The sequence below is a fragment of the Lissotriton vulgaris genome, chromosome 6 (genome assembly GCF_964263255.1).
Source record: "Lissotriton vulgaris chromosome 6, aLisVul1.2, whole genome shotgun sequence".
Classification (NCBI taxonomy): Eukaryota; Metazoa; Chordata; class Amphibia; order Caudata; family Salamandridae; genus Lissotriton; species Lissotriton vulgaris.
Genome location: NC_141694.1, coordinates 96,649,412 through 96,662,692, shown reverse-complemented (window position 1 = coordinate 96,662,692; position 13,281 = coordinate 96,649,412). Strand labels below are relative to the sequence as shown.

Below are 13,281 nucleotides of genomic sequence, written 5' to 3'. Positions count from 1 at the left end.
GCTGTAGAGTGCTGTGTGCTGTAGAGTGCTGTGTGCTGTAGAGTGCTGTGTGCTGTAGAGTGCTGTGTGCTGAGAAGTGCTGTAGAGTGCTGTGTGCCGTAGAGTGCTGTGTGCTGTAGAGTGCTGTGTGCTGTAGAGTGCTGTGTGCTGAGAAGTGCTGTAGAGTGCTGTGTGCCGTAGAGTGCTGTGTGCCGTAGAGTGCTGTGTGCCGTAGAGTGCTGTGTGCTGAGTTCTGAAGAGTGCTGTGTGCTGTAGAGTGCTGTATGTAGATAAGTACCAACAGTCAGTACAGAATGAGTGCAGAGTGGCAGTGAGTGCAGAATGCTGAGTGCAGAGTGAGTGCAGGGGCAAAGTGAATGCAGTTGCAGAGTGAGTGCAGGGTGAGTGCAGGTGCACAGTGAGTGAGTGCAAAGTGAGAGCAGATGCAGAGTGCAGAGAAAGTGAGTGCAGAAAGAGTGAGTGCAGAGTGAGTGCAAGTGCAGAATGACTGCAGAGTGAGTGTGACTGCAGAGTGACTGCAGTGAGTGTGACTGCATAGTGACTGCACAGTGAGTGTGATTGGAGATTGAGTGTAGAGTGATTGCAGGTGCAAAGTGAGTGAGGAGTGATATCAGGTACAGAGTGAGTGCAGAGTGAGTGCGAGTGCAGAATGACTGCAGAGTAAGTGTGACTCCAGAGTTACTGCAGCGTGAGTGTCACTGCAGAGTGACTGCAGAGTGAGTGTGACTGCAGAGTGACAGTGACTGCAGCTGTGAGTGTGCAAGGTAAACAGTGTGTGAGTATGTGAGTATGCAGGGTGAACAGTGTGTACGTGTGCAGGGTGCAAAGTGTGTGAGTGTCCAGGATGAACAGTGTGTGACTATGCGAATGAACAGTGTGGGTGTGCAGAGTGAGCAGTGTATGTGTGTAGGGACACTGTCTGAGTGTGCGGGAGACAAACACTAAAACTAAGTTCACCACACTCATACTGAGGTAATTGGAATTTTCATGGTCAATTGTGTCCCCTAACGTAGACCCCAACGGCTCCATGTACGAGTTTCAAGTACATGTAATTTCCCTCCACAACCGAATCTGAAGACGCAAATACATTTGCGTCCAATGTTAACATGTCCTCTATCAGATCCACCATGAATGGATCGATAATTCCGTTCCTAAGTATGCCATGCCACCGTCTTTATGTGGTGCATTTTCACGTTTTCCTGGTTCTGCCAAGCTAGGCCCTGATTTCTGTCTTCAAGCCATTTCTGCCTCTGCCTCTGAAAGCTGCAGCTTGGAGACGCATCCCTGACCTCTGCCTTACTTCCTGCCAAGCGAGCGGTGCCCGGCTCGGCCTGGTCTGCCTGCCAAAAAACAGTATTTTGCCTTCAAGTTATCAGCATAGCCAGCTCAGCTCCTCGAAAACACATTCCTGTCTAGTGAAATACGAAAACATATTCCTGACTGCAGAGCAAGGGCCAAGCCTTCCTGTCCTCCCTCATGCAATTCATTGCTCCCGTTGCCATGGTAGGCCCCTGTCTTCGAGCATCTACACCTAGACACGTATACATTCAGTATAGAATAGCCTCTGCCCGAAAGACCTTTTACTCCAGATTAAACATCCTCCAAACACCAGATATCAGATATGAGATATGTTTAGGAACAGGTCGATCTGACATGCCAGACTTATGTCTCTTCTACTAGTGTTAAAAGTCAGACTCTTAGCTTCCTCCAGATGCACGTCAATCACACGTCATATTAGCTGCGCGCGCATCCAGGCCTTAGGTTTCAGCTGACTCTGCAAGAGTTCTCTAAGCATCCACCCACTTGTGACACTTTTCCGTGACGTTCCTTGTTCACGCCTTTGTGCACACCCATGTTCACGCCTTTTTGCTACGCACATGTGTTCTTATCATATACATTTCACTTGTCACGCCTACTGTATTCAATGCTATTGTGTCATTTTACTATATATGTCATGTACTGTGAATAAATCGTTGACATCTTTTCCTGCCATCATTGCATACCCGAACCCTTGTATTGATGGACGAGATCTCCATTGACTCGAGTCATTTAGTCATTTATGATTAAAGCCCTTAAGACTCAGACACCCCCGGACTCTGCCTCTCATTTGATTGAGCTATTCTTTTGTAACCTGTCTGAAATTATATGGAAAAAGGTATACGGTAAAATATTTACCACAATACATAGGACCACACACAAACCCACACACCACATACACATACATCACACACACATACCACGCCCACACACACTAAACACACACCAGCCTCTCACCAGCACACTCATCACTACACACAAAAAAACACACAAAACACACCTCCAGCCGTCAGTGCATACTTTCACCAGGCACAAATACCAACAGCCATCAATGTACGCTTTCACCAAACACAAACATGACAATGCATCAGTGCCGCAAATCCACCACATACACAACATACAATGTCAGTACATGTTTTCACCAAACACACACACACACACCAGCAGCTGTCACTGCACACTTTCATCGGTCACACACAACACCACCAAAGTTCACTCTTTCAGTAAGCACACTCATCAACAGCTGTCAGTGCACACTTTTACAAAGCACACGCATTACCATCCATCTCTGTACGCTTCACAGCCACACAAGCACACACACCACCAGCCATCACTGCACAATTCCTACAGGCACACACATCCACCACCCATCAATGCACCTATCAATTGTTAATGCATCCACCATAAAATATTGTAGAAATCGCTTTATGCTACACTTTACCTTTTCAAGATAATGCGTTAAAGCACAGCACACCACCATTGCTAATATTCAAATGCAAAACACATTTTTCCAACACACACCACATGCTCACACTCCAAGACACATGCATAAAATACATTGCCATTTACGAAGCCATTTTCTCTAACTCAAAAAAACCCGAGACCTATTGCATTTCTAATGCTTGTTATATTGTTGTTTCTGACGTGAGAGTATCCTGTGGTCTCTGGTTCTCTCTACTGCAGTTTTAGTTCCAGCTTAAAGACTGCTTTAGTGGCCACTCCGGTGTCATAAATGAAAATAAGAATAAATCAAGTACAGACCACTGCACTTAATGGTGATATGAGTAATACAAATGCGTAGTCTGCTCAACATTTTTGGGTGCTCAGGGTGATCACCTCCTGTTCCTTGAGGTGCCAAGTAGTAAATACAAATGAAAGCCTTACACCGTGTAAGGTATAATAACCTAGTGCACTCAAATGGTGCTTAGGCGCGTGTAATAATTAATCACAGATACACAGGTTTCAAGTTTATAGAACGTAATCTTCTATTTTATTTTTCAAGGATTCCGTATGGCATCTTAATATTTTCTGAATGATTTGAAATCCATAATTCCAATAATGTATATACAAAATGTATATTCGGAGTCAAACGTTAGAGCAATGAAGCGGCAGTGAACGTTATCTCCTAATGCATTTCGTGCATAGCACTTCGTCAGGGGGAGTCTGTAAATAAAAATCGGTATGAGCATATTTGTCGCTGATCTAAAATCAGTGGTTAGTAGTGGCAAATGATGTTTAATGAGTAATGGCCGTGCTGATGTTAAAGGAAAACCAATTCCAAGTGCGAAAAGTTATTGCAGGGGTGAACTGTGATCAAATGGCATCCTAATCGATAGTCTGTGAAGTGACGTGTGTTATAGTCAGGCGGGAGTTTGGTAATCTTAGGGGGTGGGGATTATGTAAATACAATGGTCGGTGAAGGCGGGGGGCTTTTGAAAAAGAATAGAGTGTGAGGCAAAAGAACGTAGTGAAGCGGTTCTAGTCAAAATTACATGAAGTAAGATAAAATGAAATGAAAGCTTACCCGCTACACGTATAGACGGCAAGAACAACAGAGTGCTATAGTATATCCAAATTTAACCAGTTCAGATCCCGGAAGACGCCCATTTAAAAGAATCACCGTGGTGTGTGGCAATAGAAACAGGACTGGCTTAGTTTGAGATCACACAGTGGCGAAAACACAATATGGCAACCAAGTGACCCCGGGTTCTGTGAAAAGGGTTCAGATATTAAAGCAGCAAAAATGTAAAAACGGTCCAAAAATGGCCTTAGAAATTAATACATTAATAGGCACATGCATCAAAGCATTTTGCGATCGCAAACGGTGCGAATCGCAAAAATCGGCCGTTTGCGATCGCAAAAATTGCTTTTGGAATGCATGAAACAAGTAGCCCCTCGCAATTTAAGAGATCGCAAAATTTGCGATTTCTTAAATTGCGATTGCCTTTAAGGAATCGCAATTTGCGATTCCTTAAATGCAATGCAAGAAAGTAAAAAGATTTGCGATTTTGCAAATAAGAATCGCAATTTACCATCACATGTAAGGTGATGGTAAATTGCGAATTATTTTTTTGAAAAAAAGCATCAAAGTGCATTTTTCAAAGTCCCATGTTACGCACACACATGCCCCTGGGGTGTGTGTGCGTAACATGGGTGCACATATCAATTTCAGGGGTGCAACAGGGTGTCCTTTGGACACCCCTGCACCCTTGAAATTGCATTCTCCATTTGCGAATCGCTAATTGCGATTCGCAAAATGAGAATGTCTTCCCATTCATTCCTATGGGCCTCTAGGCCCATAGGAATGAATGGGGAGGGATTCCTTAATTGCGACTCGCAATTTGCGAGTTGCAATTAAGGAATGTTTAGAAATCGCACATTTTTCAGCGATTTCTACATGCATAGGCATTTGCGATTTCTTAATTGCGATTCCTTAAAAATCGCAATTAAGAAATCGCAAATGACTACAATGATGCATGTGCCTGTAAGACTGTAAATCAATGTGTAAGCGGAAATAGAAAAAGTAAAACATGAAAAGGTATACTAAGAGGAAATAAAGAAGGTGAATAAAACGTGTGAAGCAGGTATGGTGCTCCTAAATCTACAGTGAGTTGCCCAAGCGGGTAGGAAAAGGAAACAGAGGACTGAGTACAAAACGATACGACAAGGTGTGAACAATGTGTATGTTAATCGGTGTGTGATGGGGACAACTAATCAAATGTGTAAAATCGGAGGGTGGATGCTAAAGTAACAGGGGTAATGGTGAAAGGTGAAATAAGAACGGAGGTTCGGATAGGTAAAGGGAAAAGAACAGGACTTGGAAAAGGTAATTATGAAACACATAGCCATGAGAAACAGGTATATATAGAGGGTCAAATGGGAGTGTATAGAGAAATTAAGACAGAGGATGCAGACCGTGAAAGTGCAATTATAGGAAACCACTATATTCCAATCTTTCATTCAGTCCTTTTGGCTGCAAATATTTAAGTCTATGCATCTAATATAGTTCTCTTTGTAACAAGTGTTTATTGTTGTCCCAGCAGGTTGATTTTTCAATCACTTCTAGAATCAGGAAGCGTATTTGGCTGGCATTATGCAAATTTGTAATATAGTGTGCAGATACACTTGATTTCAAGTTCCCAGTACGAATGTTGCTGCGATGTTCAGTTAATCTGGTTTTAATTTTGCGTTCTGTTTTTCCTACATATGGGAGGCTGCAGGGGCACTTCAATAAGTATATGGCATTGGTTGAGTCACACGTGGCATTTACCTTCAATTTTATTGGTGTACCTTGAGTGGGGTGAAGTAGAATATTGCCTTTATTTATACTATTGCAGTGACCACAGTTGTGACATGGTAGTTTTCCCTTATGAATAGTAGTGGACATACTTTTAGGAGTTTTTAATAGTTGTTGAATGTTCTTAGAACGTTGGTAAGCAAATAGCGGTGGTCTTTCAAAAATGTTGTTAAAGTCTTTCTCCACTTTCAAGAGCTCCCAATGTTTGCGGATAGATTCCTTAACTTTCAAACTTTGTACTGAGCATTTGGAAACGAATGCCACTCGGTTGTCTGTGGTGGAAGATGTCTGTTTAGGTATCAATAGTTTAGATCTCTGTTTGATTTTTACTCTTAATTCTGCTGATTCTGTGATATGTCTTGGATATCCCCCTTGATGAAATTTGTCAATGATTTTGGCACTGTTCCTGTTGAATAAGTCTTCTGTAGAGGCAATTCTTTTTGCTCTGAGTAGTTGCGAATATGGAAGATGTTTCTTAAGACTCATTTGGTGAAAACTCCTAAAGTGCAAATAGTTATTGCGATCTGTAGCTTTGGTGTAGATGGACGTGATTAGTTGATTGTCAGCAATTTTGATTAGTACGTCCAGAAAAGATATTTCTGAAGTGCTTAAGGTGTGAGTAAATTGAATTCTTTCATCAATCTGGTTGAGGTCTAGCATTGCTTTAGAAAATTGATCTTCAGATCCTTACCACATCAAAAAGATATCATCAATGTATCGGTAGTATGCACAAATGTGTCTTTGCCAGTTGGGACTCGCAAGAATGTGTTCCTTTTCGTATTGGTACATAAACAAATTGGCATATGCAGGAGCAGCGCAGTTGCCCATGGCTACTCCTGAAAGTTGGATGTAGTAGTTGTTTTCAGATGTTTTGAAATAACTATGGTGGAGTGTAAATTGCATAAGTTCCATCAGAAAGATTTGTAACTCTTGGGGTTTATATGTGCACATGAGGGCGGATTCCATGGCTTCAAGTCCCAGTTTGTGAGGAATCGAGGTGTATAGTGAGTTGATATCAATAGTGCAGAGAAAGATGGTCTGGTCAGAGTGTATAGTTAATCTTTGTTAGGAAATCGGTAGTGTCTTGTATAAAGTCAGACATGTTTTTCACGCTTGACTATATATGTTTGTCGATGTATAATCCAGTAGTCTCGTGGATTGAGTTCCGTGCACTCACTATCGGACGGAACGGTGGTGTTGTGGCGTGTTTATGTATTTTTGGAACTAGGTACAGATATGGTACTTGGGGATGATCTTTCAGCAAAACATTTTTGTCCCGTTCTGTGATGGTTTGGCAGCAGCAGGCCGTTCAATTATGGTTTGTAGTACCTTTTTGAATGCTTGAGTGGGATCTGCATTGATCTTCATGTATAAATCAGGGTTGTTGAGGTTAGACTTTAGGTTGTTAGAATAGTAAACGGCGTCTAAGATGACTAAGGCGCCTCCTTTTGTCAGCTTTACAAATTTTGATTTTGTTATTGGTTGCAAATTGGTTCAAAGCTTGGCGTTCTTTTATTGAAAGATTAGATTTATGTGGTATGTTCTTTTGATAAATTGAATGAATATCTTTTTGAACCAGTGTTTCGAATGTGTCCAGAATTTTGTGACTGGTAGTAGGAGTAAAAGTGCTTTTAGGGCGTAAATCCATGAGAGAACTGTGGTCTTGTTTGGTAGATGGTTCACACACATTGGTAAAAAAAATGTTTTAGTCTTAATATTCTCATAAATTTGCAGAAACAGACTGAGGTGTCTAGTTCATTAGATTGGTATGTAGGTACAACATTTATTCCTTTTTGTAGAACTTTAATTTGGGTGGTAGACAGTTCAGTTTGTGAAATGTTAATCACTAGACTCTGTGACTTCTCGTCAATTTCGCTGGTGGTAGTTGTGATGTTCCTGTGCTTGGATCGCCTGGATCTGCGTTGGGGTCGTACCTAATCCTAAAAAAGGCTGCAGTGCAGTTGTAGTATCTGTGGATGTGCCTGGTTTAGAAGTTGTTTGGGTCGTCTGTTGATGTTCTGTGGTTGTAGCGGTGTTGTGTAGTCCTGGTTGGCGAGGTCTCCCTCTCTGTGAATCTGTGCATGTAGAGTCGTCCGAAGATGTAGTATCTCCTTCCGTTGATTTATTATTGTACGTGCTCTGTTGTCTTCTTGCTGCATAAATTTCGGCCCAGTTATATACCTCACCTAATTTATAATCAACTGTATCCCTTTTGAATTTTCTTAATTTTCTTTCATTAATCTCTTTTACTTATCTGTCCAGTTGGTTGTTTATGTCTTCAAGAGCTGTGCTTAGTTCTTCAGTAGTTAATTTACTGCTTAGTTCCTGCTTAAGTTGTTTGACTTCTCCTTCCAGTTCTTCTAATAGTTTTGAAAGCTCTTCTACAATTAGGAGGATCAAGTCTAAAGAGCACTTGTTTAGTATTCCATACCACTTTTCAGTGAACCGTGGGTTATTTTTACATAGGGTAGATTTGAGGGGAATCCGCAATCCTCTCGGAATTCTTTGAATGCGGTGATATCGGATGAGAGTACTGGCGTGATGCCTTTGGTTTATTTCTCTCTTTGCTGCGAATAATAATTGGCGAATGTTTGATTGAACTGAGCCTGTGCTCGATGTTATACATTCTGGTTCTTGGATCAGCGAGTAAATTCTGTCTGCGTCTTCACTGGTGAATTCAAAAGTAGAAACTTTATTGTTGGTTAGGTTTGCCGCACCCGGAGAACCACCATCGCCACTCGTTACATTACTACCGCTATGAGCCACTTCTCGTTCTAAGCAGAAGGCACTACCTGCTTTCTTGGGAACTTCCTGTGCAACCCACAGCAGTTCCCCCTACTCCTCAACGGATTGTACCAACGCCTTTTTGATTCAATACCCGACCAGGACCGGGTTGGAATTATCACTGGTCCCCCGATAACCCATTACCCCACGCATTTTCAGCCCTGAAGAGTCACAGGTTACACCCGAATTGACGAAACACGTGTCGGCTGGTTGTTTTGCTCATTTGGTCTCCTTGATAGGAGGACCATCCAACCGAACCCTTAAAATACACTCAGAAAGAACACTTGTGTATGACCTTATCCTTACCTATATACTGTGATTACTCATATCAATAACACAGGTTGTGTGCGCTTGACTTTGTTTTGACTTACCCAGAAGGGAGAGCTCTTCTCACCCTTTGTTCTCAGAGATTAGGGTTGTCTCTGACCAGGAAACACCAACCACTAATACCAATCTCTCTTTACCCAACCACTACCTGTAGTGCGCCAATTAATTTCTGAACACTCAAACAGCCCTTCGCTGATCTTTAAAAGGTTTGCTATATCAGCACATGACATCTTGTTTTGTTGGTGCTGAAGCGGTTTGAACAGTGAAGAAACTTAGAATAAATCAAGTAGAGACCGCTGCCCTCAATGGTGTTATGAGTAATACAAATGCGTAGTCTGCTCAAAATATTTGGGTGCTCAGGTGGATCACCTCCTGTTCCTTGAGGTGCCAAGTAGTAAATACAAATGAAAGCTTTACACCGTGTAAGGTATAACCTAGTGCACTCCAATGGCGCTTGGGCGCGTGTAATAATCACAGATACACAAGTTTCAAGTTTCTAGAACGTAATCTTCTATTTTATTTTTCAAGGATTCCTTATGGCATCTTCAGAACGCAAAATTAAAACCAGATTAACTGAACATTGCAGTAACATTCGTACTGGGAACTTGAAATCAAGTGTATCTGCATACTATATTACAAATTCGCATAATGCCAGCCAAATACGTTTCCTGATTCTAGAAGTGATTGAAAAATCAACCTGCCGGGACAACAATAAACACTTGTTACAAAGAGAACTATATTGGATGCATAGACTTAAATCTTTGCAGCCAAAAGGACTGAATGAAAGATTGGAATATAGTTGTTTCCTATAATTGCACTTTCACTGTCTCCATCCTCTGGCTTTATTTCTCTATACACTCCCATTTGACCCTCTATATATACCTGTTTCTCATGGCTATGTGTTTCAAAATTACGATTTCCAAGTCCTGTTCATTTCCCTTTACCTATCCGAACCTCCGTTCTTATTTCACCTTTCACCATTACCCCTGTTACTTTAGCATCCACCCTCCGATTTTACACATTTGATTAGTTGTCCCCATCACACACCGATTAACATACACATTGTTCACACCTTGTCGTATTGTTTTGTACTCAGTTCTCGGTTTCCTTTTCCTACCCGCTTGGGCAACTCACTGTAGATTTAGGAGCACCATACTTGCTTCACACGTTTTATTCACCTTCTTTATTTCCTCTTAGTATACCTTTTCAGTTTTTTACTTTTTTCTATTTCCGCATATTCATTGATTTACAGTCTTAATATATTAAATTCTAAGGCCATTTTTGGACCGTTTTTACATTTTTTCTGCACCCTTTTCACAGAACCCGGGGTCACTTGGTTGCGATATTGTGTTTTCGCCACTGTGTGATCTCAAACGAAGCCAGTCCTGTTTCTTTTGCCACACGCCACAGTGATTCTTTTAAATGGGCGTCTTCCGGGATCTGAACTGGTTACATTTGTATATACTATAGCACTCTGTTGTTCTTGCCGTCTATGCGTGTAGTGGGTAAGCTTTCATTTCATTTTATCTTACTTCATGTACTTTTGACTAGAATCGCTTCACTACGTTCTTTTGCCTCACACTCGATTCTTTTTCAAAAGCCCCCCGCCTTTATCGACCATTGTATTTACATAAACCCCACCCCCTAAGATTCCCAAACTCCTGCATGACTATAACACACGTCACTTCACAGTCTATCAAGTAGGACGACATTTGATCACCGTTCACCCCGGCAATAACTTTTCGCACTTGGAATTTGTTTTCCTTTAACATCAGCACGGACATTACTCATTAAACATCATTTGCCACTACTAACCACTGGTTTTAGATCAGCGACTAATATGCTCATACCGATTTTTATTTACAGACTCCCCCTGACAAAGTGTTATGCACGAAATGCATTGGGGATAACGTTCACTGCCGCTTCATTGCTATAACGTTTGACTCAGAATATACATTTTGTATATACATTATTGGAATTATGGATTTCAAATCATTCAGAAAATATAAAGATGCCATATGGAATCCTTGAAAAATAAAATAGAAGATTACATTCTATAAACTTGAAACCTGTGTATCTGTGATTAATTATTACACGCACCCAAGCGCCATTGGATTGCACTAGGTTATACCTTACACGGTGTAAGGCTTTCATTTGTATAAATGAAAATAACTCATAGGTTTAAAAAATGATTAATATATACATAAAGCCATCTTAATCCTGTAGTGTGATCAAGTTTCATTCACATTCAGCTTTCACCCACCATAGAATAACAGTATGGGGCAGCCAACTTCAGCCACTTGCACTGAAATTGACAGTAATTTGTGGATCACATGCACATCCACCTAAAAAGAAGTGCACTTAACTGTATATGTGTGTTTCAACCAATAAGAATTTTCTTGTTATCTGCATTAAGGCAAAAAGGACTGATTTACCTGTACTAATATTCCTGCATGCTAGGTAGTTGTTTTATATTTTTGTGTACGCAATTGCCTTTTGCATCAAGGAACTATTGCAGTTTTTTTTAATTGAAGTCGGTTGAGCAGTTTGTTTGTATTCTATAGTATAATTTTGTCTATGTGGAAACAGTGTTTTAAGATTCTATGCATAGACCTTTATTGCTCCTGACCTCAGTTAACATACCATGATAAAGTAAAAATTACTAGTAAGTAAATAGAACTTTATTTTAGATGATTGTGTGAAATATATGGATGTTGATTTTAAATTGTGGTAAATAGGAGTTCTGAAGGACCAGAACAAATGTTTGTGTCAACTAATACATTTTTAATAAATTAGATGTTGTTAGTTTAGATTTTGGTTACTGTCTGTGATCCTCTTGTAGCCAACAGGCATCTTAACATGTTTATTTTCTTAACACCTTTTTTAACGTGTCTTTGTGAAGCCTCTTGTCCTCCACTGCCCATCTGAATACCATAAAAGCCTTGTATCTCCGATTCTTGGACCACTCTTCAACTACCTCCCTCTGGTAAGCAAAAGCCTTTAGCTTCTTCAAAGCTTTCACTGGTTGAGAAGGAACTGAGGTGTGATTTAGTTTCTTTATAGCCTTAAAATAATGCCCCTTAATGCCCCTTAACACCTTACCTGTTCCTTGTACTTGAATAGGCCCAAATAAATTGACAAAAAATCTGTTCGAATAAGAGCAAGACTGTATTACTAAATTCCAGTGGGATGGGTCAAAAAAAATATAACAGTTTTGGAAAAAAAAATTCATTTTTATGACGTTGCAGCGGCCGATTATTGCAAGGTGCAGATTATCAATTTTCTTAAGAGATTTTTTAATGTCTGATAGCGGAATCAGATTTTCCTCCACTATTAAGTCTGTGCTAGCCACGATGTTCACTCCAATATACTTAGCTTTTGGGACTACTAAACTATCGGCCTACTTAATGTTCTCATTCAGGATTATCTGAGTTTTTGTTCTATTAAGGGCATACCCAGATAATTTCCCAAACTTCAAAGCTTCACGTTCCAAAGCCTTAATAGCGGATTTGGGGTCAGGAGTAACTACCGCCAGGTCGTCTGCATAGGCCATGATCTTAGTGTCTATGCCATGCCTACTGACCGCTGCTATTTCTGGATTAGATTCGATTTTACTAATGAGTGGGTTGATAAAAAAGGGCAAAAAGAAGTGGAAAGCAGGGACACCCCTGCCTAGTCCCGTGTGAGATCTCAATCAGTTCTGTAAGCTGTCAATTATTCATAATTCTGGCTATGGGATTTTTATATAAAGCTTGAATAGCCTGTAGTATCTTAGGTCCGAATCCAGACCTCCTCAGAACGTCCCAGAGGAAAGACCAGGAGACCCGATCGAAAGTTTTTTCAGCATCTAGTAATATTAATGTGATCGGGTCTCCTGAAATCCTAGCAGCGTTAAACAATGTGATTGTCCTCCGGACATGTTCTGTGGTTCCCTTTTTAGGGATAAACCCATGTTGCCATCCTGATACCACACCCTCTATTTTGTTGGAAATTCTAGTAGCTAAAATTTTTGAAAATATTTTTTGAGTCGAGCAGTAGCAGACCCCCCCTCCCCACGCGCCTTGAGACCCTAATGGGTGAGTAGTGCGCGATATAAATGCCATGATTGATTGATTGATTGATTGAGTCAGTGTTAATCAGTTATTGGTCTGTAGGAAGACATTTCAAGTGGGGATTTATCTTTTTTGGGAAAGATCACAATTTTAGCTAGGGACCATGTGGAGGCGGTGCAGCACCATTAAAGATTGAAACAATCACGGAGGTGAAGATTTCCTTAATTTGTGGTTAAAAAAAAAGGTTATAGAATTCTACAGGGATAATATCCATGCCGGTTGCCTTGCCATCCGGTAAACTCGCATGGGCGGTAGCTATCTCCTCCCAGGTGGGAGGGTGTTTCATTTGTTCTTGAACCGCTAAGTTAACTTTAGCCATAGGTATGGATTCTAAATACTCTGCAATATCCGCTCTCCTGATCTCAGAGGGTCTAGTATCTTCCTCTGTATACAATTCCCTATAAAACCCCATAAAGGCCTTTTCAGGGTCATTCGTTACTCCCT

General features: G+C 40.8%; 1 protein-coding gene across 2 annotated transcripts in view; it reads left to right on the top strand.

Annotated features, from left to right (window-relative positions):
* The window catches only part of XPO5 (exportin 5), a 762,403-nt gene that overhangs the window by 455,756 nt on the left and 293,366 nt on the right, over positions 1-13,281 (top strand). For both annotated transcript variants that reach the window (XM_086926019.1, XM_086926020.1), the window contains exon 24: positions 11,614-11,711. In XM_086926019.1, the coding sequence (XP_086782145.1) occupies positions 11,614-11,711 (98 nt within the window). The remainder of the gene's footprint in view (positions 1-11,613; positions 11,712-13,281) is intronic.